The sequence below is a fragment of the Petromyzon marinus genome, unplaced genomic scaffold (genome assembly GCF_048934315.1).
Source record: "Petromyzon marinus isolate PM22_M1 ecotype Great Lakes invasive population unplaced genomic scaffold, UKy_Petmar_22M1.pri1.0 PM_G_Scaffold_41, whole genome shotgun sequence".
In the NCBI taxonomy this organism is placed as follows: domain Eukaryota; kingdom Metazoa; phylum Chordata; class Hyperoartia; order Petromyzontiformes; family Petromyzontidae; genus Petromyzon; species Petromyzon marinus.
In genome coordinates, this window is record NW_027422993.1 from 922,520 (window position 1) to 935,659 (window position 13,140).

Here is a 13,140-nt window from a genome sequence, read left to right on the forward strand (position 1 = left end):
CAGACTATCGCATATGGTAGGTCCGGATGACCTCCGTCGTGGCCATTAAGCCGACGAATCAGTCGAATTATAAAATCTGTGGTAATTCTTGTATAATTATTTAAATCATTCGGGCAGGATCTGCATGTCGTAGGCCTAGCCTAGGACTCCCCATGTATTGAAATTGGCAGAACGGTTTCGGTGATATTCTCTGAACCACCATACGTATACATACGGATAGATCAAAGGATTATTAAATAGATGTGCTACTCAAGTTACATGTCAGGGCATCAGCCACTGGGTCACGAGCGTTAGTGTTTGAAATGGAATCCCTTCCTGAATACCGTGTGCCGTTCTACAGATTGGACACTATGCAAGATTTGTTCCCTCTACTTGCAAATACTATAGGTTCTCTCTCTCTCTCGCATTTCCACTGAAGCTATGCCAATGAAGATTTGGCTTGTGACTAATCGTATGAATGCTCGAATCAAATTAACATGTTGGCCATTCTCAGTCTACTTATGGATGGATGGATTGATTCCTCCCTGATGCCTTGTCGGTCATGGGGGTTTTAGCCGTGTATCACCACGCTGGCCAGAGCAAGTTTGTGAAAGGAAGTGCCCAGGACCGGATCAGATGTCACTCACTATTGATTTGAGCTGTGGCAAGGAATTGAACTGCGGTACTCTAACTACTACGGCACTGTTCCCCCCGTAAGTGATCATAACCATTCATTATTAATGTCACAGATCAACTTTGACATCTAGTTAGTTATTCTGTTAATTTCTATTCAGCCATTGTGGCAATGCTTTGAATTAATATCTGAATGAGCAGGAGTTTGTATGAACTCCTCCTGTTCTGCAGAGTGAGAGTGAGTGGAGTTTGTATAACCTCCTCCTGTTCTGCAGAGTGAGAGTGAGTGGAGTTTGTATGATCTCCTCCTGTTCTGCAGAGTGAGAGTGAGTGGAGTTTGTATGATCTCCTGCTGTTCTGCAGAGTGAGAGTGAGTGGAGTTTCTATGACCTGCTGTTCTGCAGAGTGAGAGTGAGTGGAGTTTGTATGATCTGCTGCTGTTCTGCAGAGTGAGAGTGAGTGGAGTTTGTATGACCTCCTCGTGTTCTGCAGAGTGAGAGTGAGTGAGTGGAGTTTGTATGATCTCCTGCTGTTCTGCAGAGTGAGTGGAGTTTGTATGACCTCCTCCTGTTCTGCAGAGTGAGAGTGAGTGGAGTTTGTATGATCTGCTGCTGTTCTGCAGAGTGAGAGTGAGTGGAGTTTGTATGATCTGCGGCTGTTCTGCAGAGTGAGAGTGAGTGGAGTTTGTATGACCTCCTCCTGTTCTGCAGAGTGAGAGTGAGTGAGTGAGTGGAGTTTGTATGATCTCCTCCTGTTCTGCAGAGTGAGAGTGAGTGGAGTTTGTATGATCTGCTGCTGTTCTGCAGAGTGAGAGTGAGTGGAGTTTGTATGATCTCCTGCTGTTCTGCAGAGTGAGAGTGAGTGGAGTTTGTATGATCTGCTGCTGTTCTGCAGAGTGAGAGTGAGTGGAGTTTGTATGACCTCCTCCTGTTCTGCAGAGTGAGAGTGAGTGAGTGGAGTTTGTATGATCTCCTGCTGTTCTGCAGAGTGAGTGGAGTTTGTATGGCCTCCTCCTGCTCTGAAGAGTGAGAGTGAGTGAGTGGAGTTTGTATGATATGCTGCTGTTCTGCAGAGTGAGAGTGAGTGGAGTTTGTATGACCTCCTCGTGTTCTGCAGAGTGAGAGTGAGTGAGTGGAGTTTGTATGATCTCCTGCTGTTCTGCAGAGTGAGTGGAGTTTGTATGACCTCCTCCTGTTCTGCAGAGTGAGAGTGAGTGGAGTTTGTATGACCTCCTCCTGTTCTGCAGAGTGAGAATGAGTGAATGGAGTTTGTATGATCTCCTGCTGTTCTGCAGATTGAGAGTGAGTTGAGTTTGTATGATCTGCTGCTGTTCTGCAGAGTGATAGTGAGTGGAGTTTGTATGATCTCCTGCTGTTCTGCAGAGTGAGAGTGAGTGGAGTTTGTATGACCTCCTCCTGTTCTGCAGAGTGAGAGTGAGTGGAGTTTGTATGATCTGCTGCTGTTCTGCAGAGTGAGAGTGAGTGGAGTTTGTATGATCTCCTGCTGTTCTGCAGAGTGAGAGTGAGTGGAGTTTGTATGATCTGCTGCTGTTCTGCAGAGTGAGAGTGAGTGGAGTTTGTATGACCTCCTCCTGTTCTGCAGAGTGAGAGTGAGTGAGTGGAGTTTGTATGATCTCCTGCTGTTCTGCAGAGTGAGTGGAGTTTGTATGGCCTCCTCCTGCTCTGAAGAGTGAGAGTGAGTGAGTGGAGTTTGTATGATATGCTGCTGTTCTGCAGAGTGAGAGTGAGTGGAGTTTGTATGACCTCCTCGTGTTCTGCAGAGTGAGAGTGAGTGAGTGGAGTTTGTATGATCTCCTGCTGTTCTGCAGAGTGAGTGGAGTTTGTATGACCTCCTCCTGTTCTGCAGAGTGAGAGTGAGTGGAGTTTGTATGATCTGCTGCTGTTCTGCAGAGTGAGAGTGAGTGGAGTTTGTATGACCTCCTCCTGTTCTGCAGAGTGAGAATGAGTGAGTGGAGTTTGTATGATCTCCTGCTGTTCTGCAGATTGAGAGTGAGTTGAGTTTGTATGATCTGCTGCTGTTCTGCAGAGTGATAGTGAGTGGAGTTTGTATGATCTCCTGCTGTTCTGCAGAGTGATAGTGAGTGGAGTTTGTATGACCTCCTGTTGTTCTGCAGAGTGAGTGTGAGTGGAGTTTGTATGACCTCCTGTTCTGCAGAGTGATTGTGGCGTTTGTAGATTATCTCCCCCAGTTCTGCATCTGTTTCCTCTAGATTTTCCATCATTCCTCCTCCCGCAGTTAAACACAAACACAAGTGCAAACTGGAATTGATTTAATAAATATCCCAGTGGCTAAAAAAAGTACCGGACGATTACTCATTCGGGATTACACGCAGCAGCAGCGGCAGCAACAGCAAAATCGCTCTCCCTACCGCGGACAACTTTGGCAGGAAAAGTCTTGAGACACGTGAGTGAGGCTTTGAAGTCAACACCTCGATATGCGTACGTTCGATATCTCGAACTTTGGATTTGTGACCATTGCTTTAAGCAGAGGAAGGACCTAACAGAGAATGGGTTGACGACAGCGGAAGAGATTGGGTGTCAGTGTGATGTGGTGCACTACTTGAGCGTAATACAAAGCAGAGAGAGAGAAAAGTGGAAATGACAAATGATGGAATGTGCAGTGGACACCTAACGGGGCCACGTGTCCATGAATCGTGGTGATGATGATGATATAATTACTTTAAACGAAAGGCTAAATATAAAGTATGATCAAGTATAAAATACAATATAAGTGTACGACGCTACAGGAAGGCATAATACAGAGTGGTTTTTGGGGAGTTAGATCGTGTAAATATACATGTGTCGTTAAACCCACTGACCACCCGACACAGCCAATTACTAAGGTTTGTCACGTAAACAAACTTTACATAAACCGTATTAACTTCACATCTCTATTTACGCGATCTACCACCCCCCCCACTCACCCAAAAAAAATAACCCTGTACTATGGATTATATTGGTCGCGTCAGCCTGCTTGTTAAGCCGAGGTTTTGCAGTCCATGAAGGAGTCGTGGTAGCTGTGTTCTGATTTAGATCTGGAGCGATGGGATAGCTTCGTGGGTAGACGCTGCTGGGTTGAGATGCCGGCAGTGGCTCAGGGAGGCCTTCATCCAGCAGTGGATTGGTGCGAAAGAATCCTAAATACATGGCTGATGATATTATTGACCCCATGCACAACACCGCAGGTGTTCTCTCTCAAGCGAGAATGTTCACAGCTGCCAGTGAGTTGAAGGATTTCGAATTTTTAATCCGACTTGGGGGGGTTGGCTCAACCCATCATCCTCTGCCTCCAGCGGAGGTGGGGGGAGGGTCGATAAATTGGGTACCACTTTGTTTTGGAAGTCAACAGCGATTTGCCTTCACAAAAATGAACTGAAATAAAATATAATTATATGAGCAGTCTCCAACCCTTATACATCGCTCTCTGGGCTATGTGCAGTGTAGGAGGGCCATTGTCCGAAACGTCGCCTTATACAGGGACTCCTCTGCTTACGAACGTTCGACTTTCAGAGATTTGAAAAACCTGTCCGTATGTCATGTAGATGCTACATGAAGAACCAGTGGCATCTACATCTACAGAACGTGAAGAACCAGTGGCATCTACATCTGCAGAACGCGAAGAACCAGTGGCATCTACATCTGCAGAACTTAAATAACTAGTGGCATCTACATCTACAGAATGTGAAGAACCAGTGGCATCTACATCTGCAAAACTTAAATAACCAGTGGCATCTACATCTACTGAACGTGAAGAACCAGTGGCATCTACATCTGTAGAACGTGAAGAACCAGTGGCATCTACATCTGCAGAACTTAAATAACTAGTGGCATCTACATCTGCAGAACGTGAAGAACCAGTAGCATCTACATCTGTAGAACGTGAAGAACCAGTGGCATCTACATCTGCAGAACGTGAAGAACCAGTGGCATCTACATCTACAAAACTTAAATAACTAGTGGCATCTACATCTGCAGAACGTGAAGAACCAGTAGCATCTACATCTGCAGAACGTGAAGAACCAGTGGCATCTACATCTACAGAACGTGAAGAACCAGTGGCATCTACAGCTGCAGAACGTGAAGAACCAGTGGCATCTACATCTGTAGAACGTGAAGAACCAGTGGCATCTACACCTGCAGAACGTGAAGAACCAGTGACATCTATATCTGCAGAACTTGAAGAACCAGTGGCATCTACATCTACAGAACGTGAAGAACCAGTGGCATCTACATCTACAGAACGTGAAGAACCAGTGGCATCTACATCTACAGAACGTGAAGAACCAGTAGCATCTACATCTGCAGAACGTGAAGAACCAGTGGCATCTACATCTGCAGAATTTAAAGAACCAGTGGCATCTACATCTACAGAACTTGAAGAACCAGTGGCATCTACATCTGCAGAACATGAAGAACCAGTGGCATCTACATCTGCAGAATTTAAAGAACCAGTGGCATCTACATCTACAGAACTTGAAGAACCAGTGGCATCTACATCTGCAGAACATGAAGAACCAGTGGCATCTACATCTACAGAACTTAAAGAACCAGTGGCATCTACATCTACAGAACTTAAAGAACCAGTGGCATCTACATCTGCAGAACTTAAAGAACCAGTGGCATCTACATCTGCAGAACTTAAAGAACCAGTGGCATCTACATCTGCAGGAGATTATACAACTTTTAAAGCGCATTCCCCGTGTTTAGTGTACACGCCGTACATCACGTTTGGAGTAAAGTTACGAACAGAGACCTCTGGAACGAAACTCGTTCGTAAGTCGAGGAGTCCTCGTTGTATATAAAAAGTCACTGCCAAAGCACAATCACCAAATTCTAAGTTCTCTCTCCCTGTGTGGACGTGGGAGGGGTGCGGGTTCCACCGACCACTGCTCCACCCTCTATGCTCCACGCTCATCCCCGTCCAGAGGAATGTGGAATTTCCACCGCCGTGCAAGCACGTGGCTCTTGACGTCTTACGGCCTCTGTGGCCGCCATGTTGGGTAAGTAGGTTCCGCTGTTTTGGACGAGCGTTTGCAGCCATGTTGGGTGAGTAGTTTCAGCCATCTTGGGTGAGTAATTTGCCGCCATTATTGGGGGAGGAATTTTTTGCCTTGAGGGCCGTTTTCACAGTAGCAGTCAAAGTAATCGACTCAGCAAAGGCCCTGTGAATCGATTCCAGAGACGAACCATAGCATCAGATTAAAATTTACGATTCCCAATTTTGTATGGCAGTAATCGAAGAATCGATTACTGTTTGTATTTTGCAGGCGAGGTAACAAAAGCGACCCGCGCAAAAACTCCTCCTCGACACGATTGTTCTCTACATAGTACAGCGTAATTAATTAACACAATTAATGAACACTTTACCTCATAATTTACCTCATGATTATCGTATTTTAGCTTAAGTCGAGTTTTTTTAAAATTTTGTTTTGTTGTTGTTCACTGGTGGTGGGGTGGGGATTGCTCAATATTGGTGACGACCTCGAAAAATTTTTTGTTTTGTTGTTGTTCACTGGTGGTGGGGTGGGGATTGCTCAATATTGGTGACGACCTCGAGCAGAGAGACGGGGTCAGGGTCAGCGTGACCTGGCTGAAGGGAGGGGTACGTGAGGGATACATGAGGGGGATACGTGAGGGATACGTGAGGGGATACGTGAGAGGGATACGTGAGGGGATACGTGAGGGGATACGTGAGAAGATACGTGAGGGGGATACGTGAGGGGATACGTGGGGGGATACGCGAGGGGGATACGTGAGGGGATACGTGAGGGGATACGTGAGAGGGATACGTGAGGGGATACATGAGGGGGATACGTGAGGGGATACGTGAGGGGATACATGAGAGGGATACGTGAGAGGGATACGTGAGGGGATACATGAGGGGGACACGTGAGGGGATACGTGAGGGGGATACGTGAGGGATACGTGAGAGGGATACGTGAGGGGATATGTGAGGGATACGTGAGGGGGATACGTGAGGGATACGTGAGGGGATACATGAAGGGGATACGTGAGGGGATACGTGAGGGATACGTGAGGGGATACGTCAGGGGGATACGTGTGGGGATACGTGAGGGGGATACGTGAGGGATACGTGAGGGGATACGTGAGGGATACGTGAGGGGATACGTGAGGGATACGTGAGGGGGATACGTGAGGGGATACGTGAGGGATACGTGAGGGGATACGTGAGGGGATACGTGGGGGGATACGTGGGGGGGATACGTGAGGGGGATACGTGAGGGGATACGTGAGGGGGATACGTGAGGGATACGTGAGGGGATACGTGAGGGGATACGTGGGGGGATACGTGGGGGGGATACGTGAGGGGGATACGTGAGGGGATACGTGAGGGGGATACGTGAGGGGATACGTGAGGGGATACGTGAGGGGGATACGTGAGGGGATACGTGAGGGGATACGCGAGGGGATACGTGAGGGGGATACGTGAGGACGTGTGACCAACAGCACAAAGGCGGTGAGGAGGAGGAGGGCGATGTTGGTGATGTCGTGTAAAATGATGAGTGATGTGGAAGATGATCACAACGCATGGTGGTGATGGCGTAAGACGGCGCTGCGGGTGTAGATGTTGGTGTTGGTGAGTGACGGTGAAGTGGAGGTGGTGATGGTGTGGAGGTGATTGTGATGTGTGTGTGATAGTTTGAGTGTTGTTCGTGTGTGTGGAGGGGTGATGGTGTGGAGGTGATTGTGATGTGTGGGTGTGATAGTTTGAGTGTTGTTCGTGTGTGTGGAGGGTGGGGGGTGATGGTGTGGAGGTGATTGTGATGTGTGGGTGTGATAGTTTGAGTGTTGTTCGTGTGTGTGGAGGGTGGGGAGGGTGATGCAGCGTAAGGGGTGTGAGAGAGTGTGATAATGGGGGGATTGATGTGAGTGATAATGTGATGGTTGTGGTGTAATGGTGTACATGACGATGATATGGAAATGATGATGTGGTGGTGTAAGTGTTGCGAGGGATGGTGGGAGTCATGGTTCGAGTGATAGTGGAGTAGGTGACGGGAGTGATTGTGTAAGACTTGATGTTGTGAGCAGTGCCGTGATGATGTGAATGGTGATGGGAGAAATGCTGCGAATATTGGTAGTGAGTGATGTTGGAAGGGGCACTGCGGAGGTGAGATGTTAACTACCTCGCCAGGTGTACAGAAAGTCGTGGGTTAGATCCCGACCCTGACGACGCCTGCTGTGTATTTGGAGTTTGCGGTGTCTCTCTCTGTGTGGTGAGATGTTAACTACCTCGCTAGGTGTACAGGAAGGCGTGGGTTCGATCCCGTCCCTGACGACGCCTGCTGTGTATTTGGAGTTTGCGGTCTCTCTCTCCCCGTGGTCGCGTAGATTTTTCTCCGGCTCCGGCTTTCCCTCCACATTTATATAATCAACGTGCGTTTAGAGTATTTGGCTGCTATACATTTCCACGTGAATGAGCCACTTTGTTGAGCTATAATTTGTGGCCAGGTCGCTTCTGAAAAAGAGCTTTACAGCTCGGTGGGATTTACCTTGTTAAATAAATACTGTATAGTAATTTACCGTCTATTGGAACCCCACTTCTCTGCTTTCTCTATGTGCTGTGAAGAAGGGCCATTGCCTGAAACGTCACCAGTAAATATACCCTTTCTTTTTAAGGTAACAGTCCTCTTGACGAATATGTTGAATTTTATTCGTGACACCACTGCCAATGCAGCAGCGTCGCCGCCACATACATTTTAGACCGATATCATTAGACTTGGCTCACCGTCTCCGCTGTGTGCAGGAATGCTCCAAGAGGAAGCGGGCCGGGGTGAGTGTGGGGGTGAGGAGCGGACGCAGGCCCTGCTGGTGAGCGACTGCCTGCCGTGCGGAGGGTGTCCGTCGGCGGGTGAGCGCGTGCTCATGGCTCAGCGGAATCCCAAGCAGCTGATGGACGTGCTGCACCCGCCAGAGGTGACGATGCTCTGGGGGAAACCACGACTACATTCGCACAACTGTAAACACACACTCGGTCACCTGCGCAGCTACGAACACTGCAACAGCAGCAGCCGCCGTTCGCCACTAAGCGGCGGCGATGTCACCACTGCGTCCTGCGCCAGGCCGGGTGCACGTTGAGGACGCGTGAAGTGTCGAAGGCTCGCTGACGGGAGCTCACGGAACAGACCCAGGTGGTACCGTGGGTTGACTGACTGAGGCGATTGGTAGATGCACCACCAGCTGCGTGCCGCCTACCGTACCCAAACTCGCTGCATTTTAGCCGCCCCTCTCGCTCCGCTCGTCGTTCCCGCTCGTCGTTGTGAGCGTCGCTCCTCCGCCCTCCGTTGTTGTTGGAGGGCGACCGCCTCCAACCGCCCGGCTACAAATACATCCGCGTGTGTACGTACGGTGACGTGCGCAAAGACAAATACCCCACCCGTGGCGTTGACGGGCCTTTGGGGCGAGCGCCGTGAAGACCGGCACGGCGCGCGAGGCAAACGTTTACCACGCACCGCACCGGGGCGCTCGTTCTAAGAGTCGGCCGAGGGGAGGCCCGGGACCGGTTCGCGTCTGTCGTCACCGAGGTTGGCCGCAAGCGAGAATCGATCCCGGGTCATGGGGGGGGGCCTCGTCGACGCGGTGCGTGAACCGCCGCGCTGCCGCTCGCCACTACGCCGACCCGCACGCGCCCCAAACGCGACCGCCGCCTACGCCGCCGCCCCGTGGACTCGCGAGCGCCGAAGGCCTCGTCGGCCGAGTGGCTGGCGTGGCTGGCGGCGCTGCGTGGACGCGGCGGAGAAGGCACGCAGACTCACGGAGCTTCCTGCACGGCCTGGGTGAGGGGCCCTCGATCGCAACTCGCACGGTCACACCCCCTCACTCACTCACACTCACACCTCCTCACTCACTCACACTCACTCACTCACACCTCCTCACTCACTCACTCACACTCACTCACTCACTCACACCTCCTCACTCACACTCACTCACACTCACACCCCCTCACTCACACCCCCTCACTCACTCACACTCACATCTCCTCACTCACACTCACTCACACCTCCTCACTCACACACTCACACCTCCTCACTCACTCACTCACACCCCCTCACTCACTCACTCACACACTCACACCCCCTCACTCACACACTCACACCTCCTCACTCACACCCCCTCACTCACACCTCCTCACTCACTCACTCACACTCACACCTCCTCACTCACTCACACCTCCTCACTCACTCACACCTCCTCACTCACACCCCCTCACTCACACCTCCTCACTCACTCACACTCACACCTCCTCACTCACACACTCACACCTCCTCACACACTCACTCACACACACTCACTCACACACACACACTCATACACTCACACTCACACACACACTCACTCACTCACACTCACACCTCCTCACTCACTCACACCTCCTCACTCACACCCCCTCACTCACACCTCCTCACACACTCACACCTCCTCACTCACTCACACCCCCTCACTCACACCCCCTCACTCACACCTTCTCACTCACACCTCCTCACTCACTCACACCTTCTCACTCACACCTCCTCATTCACACCTCCTCACTCACACCTCCTCACTCACACCCCCTCACTCACACTCCCTCACTCACATCCCCTCACACTATCTCACTCACACCTCCTCACTCACACTCCCTCACTCACATCCCCTCACACTCCCTCACTCACACCTCCTCACTCACACTCCCTCACTCACATCCCCTCACACTCCCTCACTCACACCCCCTCACTCACACTCCCTCACTCACATCCCCTCACACTCCCTCACTCACACCCCCTCACTCACACTCCCTCACTCACATCCCCTCACACTCCCTCACTCACACCTCCTCACTCACACTCCCTCACTCACATCCCCTCACACTCCCTCACTCACACCTCCTCACTCACACTCCCTCACTCACACCTCCTCACTCACACCCCTTCACTCACACCTCCTCACTCACACCTCCTCACTCACACCCCCTCACTCACACCTCCTCACTCACACCCTCACTCACACCTCCTCACTCACACTGGCTCACTCACACCTCCTCCTCCAAAGACGGCGAGTTGAGTTGATGCCAAAGAGCTCCATTTTGGTCTCATCTGATCACAACACTTTCACCCAGTTGTCCTCTGAATCATTCAGATGTTCATTGGCAAACTTCAGACGGTCATGTATATGTGCTTCTTGAGCAGGGGGACCTTGCGGGCGCTGCAGGATTTCAGTCCTTCACGGCGTAATGTGTTACCAATTGTTTTCTTGGTGACTATGATCCCAGCTGCCTTGAGATCATTGACAAGATCCTCCCGTGTAGTTCTGGGCTGATTCCTCACCGTTCTTATGATCATTGAAACTCCACGAGGTGAGAACTTGCATGGAGCCCCAGGTCGAGGGAGTTTGACAGTTCTTTTGTGTTTTTCCATTTGCGAATAATCTCACCAACTGTTGTCACCTTCTCACCAAGCTGCTTGGCAATGGTCTTGTAGCCCATTCCAGCCTTGTGTAGGTCTACAATCTTGTCCCTGACATCCTTGGAGAGCTCTTTGGTCTTGGCCATGGTGGAGAGTTTGGAATCTGATTGATTGATTGCTTCTGTGGACAGGTGTCTTTTATACAGGTAACAAGCTGAGATTAGGAGCACTTCTTTTAAGAGTGTGCTCCTAATCTCAGCTCGTTACCTGTATAAAAGACACCTGGGAGCCAGAAATCTTTCTAATTGAGAGGGGTCAAATACTTATTTCCTTCATTAAAATGCAAATCAATTTATAACATTTTTGACATGCGTTTTTATGGATTTTTTGGTGTTATTCTGTCTCTCACTGTTCAAATTAACCTACCATTGCAATTATAGACTGATCATTTTTTTGTCAGTGGGCAAACGTACAAAATCAGCAGGGGATCAAATACTTTTTTCCCTCACTGTAAGTGGATGAGTGGGTGGGTGAGCAGGTGGGTGAGTGGTGGGTGAGTGGGTGGGTGAGTTAGTGGGTGAGCGGGTGGGCGAGTGAGTAGTTGAGTGGGTGTGCGGGTGTGTGAGTGAGTGGGTGAGCGGGTGGGTGAGCGGGTGGGCGAGTGAGTAGTTGAGTGGGTGAGCGAGTGGGTGAGCGGGTGGGTGAGTGGGTAAGTGAGTGAGCCTCACCTGCAGCATGGGTGGACAGCAGCTCGGCCGTCACCAGCAAGTGAGTGAAGTGGAAGAGGGACGACGTGAACTCCTCCTCCTCCGCAGCTGCCCACCGTGCACACGAGGCCACCGCGGGGTTCACCGCGGGGTTCACCGCGGGGTTCACCGCGGGGTTCACCGCGTTCTACTAAAGCAAACTAAAACTGCCTTTTATTTGACCAGGCAAGGCCCCGGTGAGTTGCTGTGCAGCGCTGTTTTAGAAGCGACCCGGCCACCGCAAATGACAGCCCCACGAAGTGGGCCGCTGTCGTCGCCGCGTCAAGAAGCGTGAACAACAATAATGTTGCATCGGAGGGGATGGTGCTCGTAACGTTACAAAAAAGGGCAGAATGAAAGTTCTCGATTTGAAGCTTTCGTGACTGCAAGGATCCACGCTCTTTGGTTCTATTCGGTAAAGTCACGTAGGTAAAAAAATTTAAACAAAAATCACGACGTTTCAGGCCACAACACAAGCGGCCTTCATCAGGTGACAGTCTGGTCCCTTCAGCTGATGAAGGCCGCTTGTGTTGTGGCCGAAACGTCGTGATTTTTGTTTTAATTTTTTACCTACGTGACTTTACCGAATAGAACCAAAGAGTACAGAATGAAAGTGTTAATCTTTTTTAAAAAAATACATTTTTTGGAAGTGTTGCATTCACAAATTTGGCTCAAAATTTTTTTTGTTATTCATGGCAACCCATTTTTCTAACCATCCATCCGTTTGGCGTTAAAAACCATTTAACGCTACTGCTACCTCACACCTCCAATGTGCACGGTTGGTTACGTACAATGCGAAATACGTTCAACATACACACATACCCTCTTGTGTCCATCTAATTCATTGACTGAAGTGTAAGTGTGATTATAAATGCATTCTTTGTTAAGTAAAAATAAACACAATTTTAATAATTTTAATCAGAATGTCTTACTGACTGGCAATCATTACATACTTTATTAAAATCGATTTTTTTTAATTTGTTCATTCATGCACCATTATGATTTTGTTGAGATCTCTGCTCCACATCTTAAACCACACATTTCTAACTTAATCCCCTTGTACTGCCGGTGTGCACAGAGGAGTGGAGGGATGGGGGGATTAAAATAACGTGCCCATTATTTCATCTGCTCCACCGCCGGGGGCAGCGGTGGTGGTGGTGCCCGGCACCAGCTGCAGCTGCAGGGTGACAGCCGCTCACTCAGCCAGCCACTCACTCAACCAGCCACTCACCCAGCCACTCACCCAGCCGCTCACCCAGCCACTCACCCTGCCACTCACCCAGCCACTCACCTACCCACTCACCCAGCCAGCCACTCACCCAGCCACTCACCCAGCCACTCACCCAGCCAGCCACTCATCCA

General features: G+C 50.0%; 1 protein-coding gene across 1 annotated transcript in view; it reads left to right on the forward strand.

Annotated features, from left to right (window-relative positions):
• Positions 1-13,140, forward strand: part of LOC142917085 (uncharacterized) — a 40,506-nt gene that overhangs the window by 11,547 nt on the left and 15,819 nt on the right. The window contains exon 3 of the mRNA XM_076061781.1: positions 8,398-8,567. Coding sequence (XP_075917896.1) covers positions 8,398-8,567 — 170 coding nt within the window. The remainder of the gene's footprint in view (positions 1-8,397; positions 8,568-13,140) is intronic.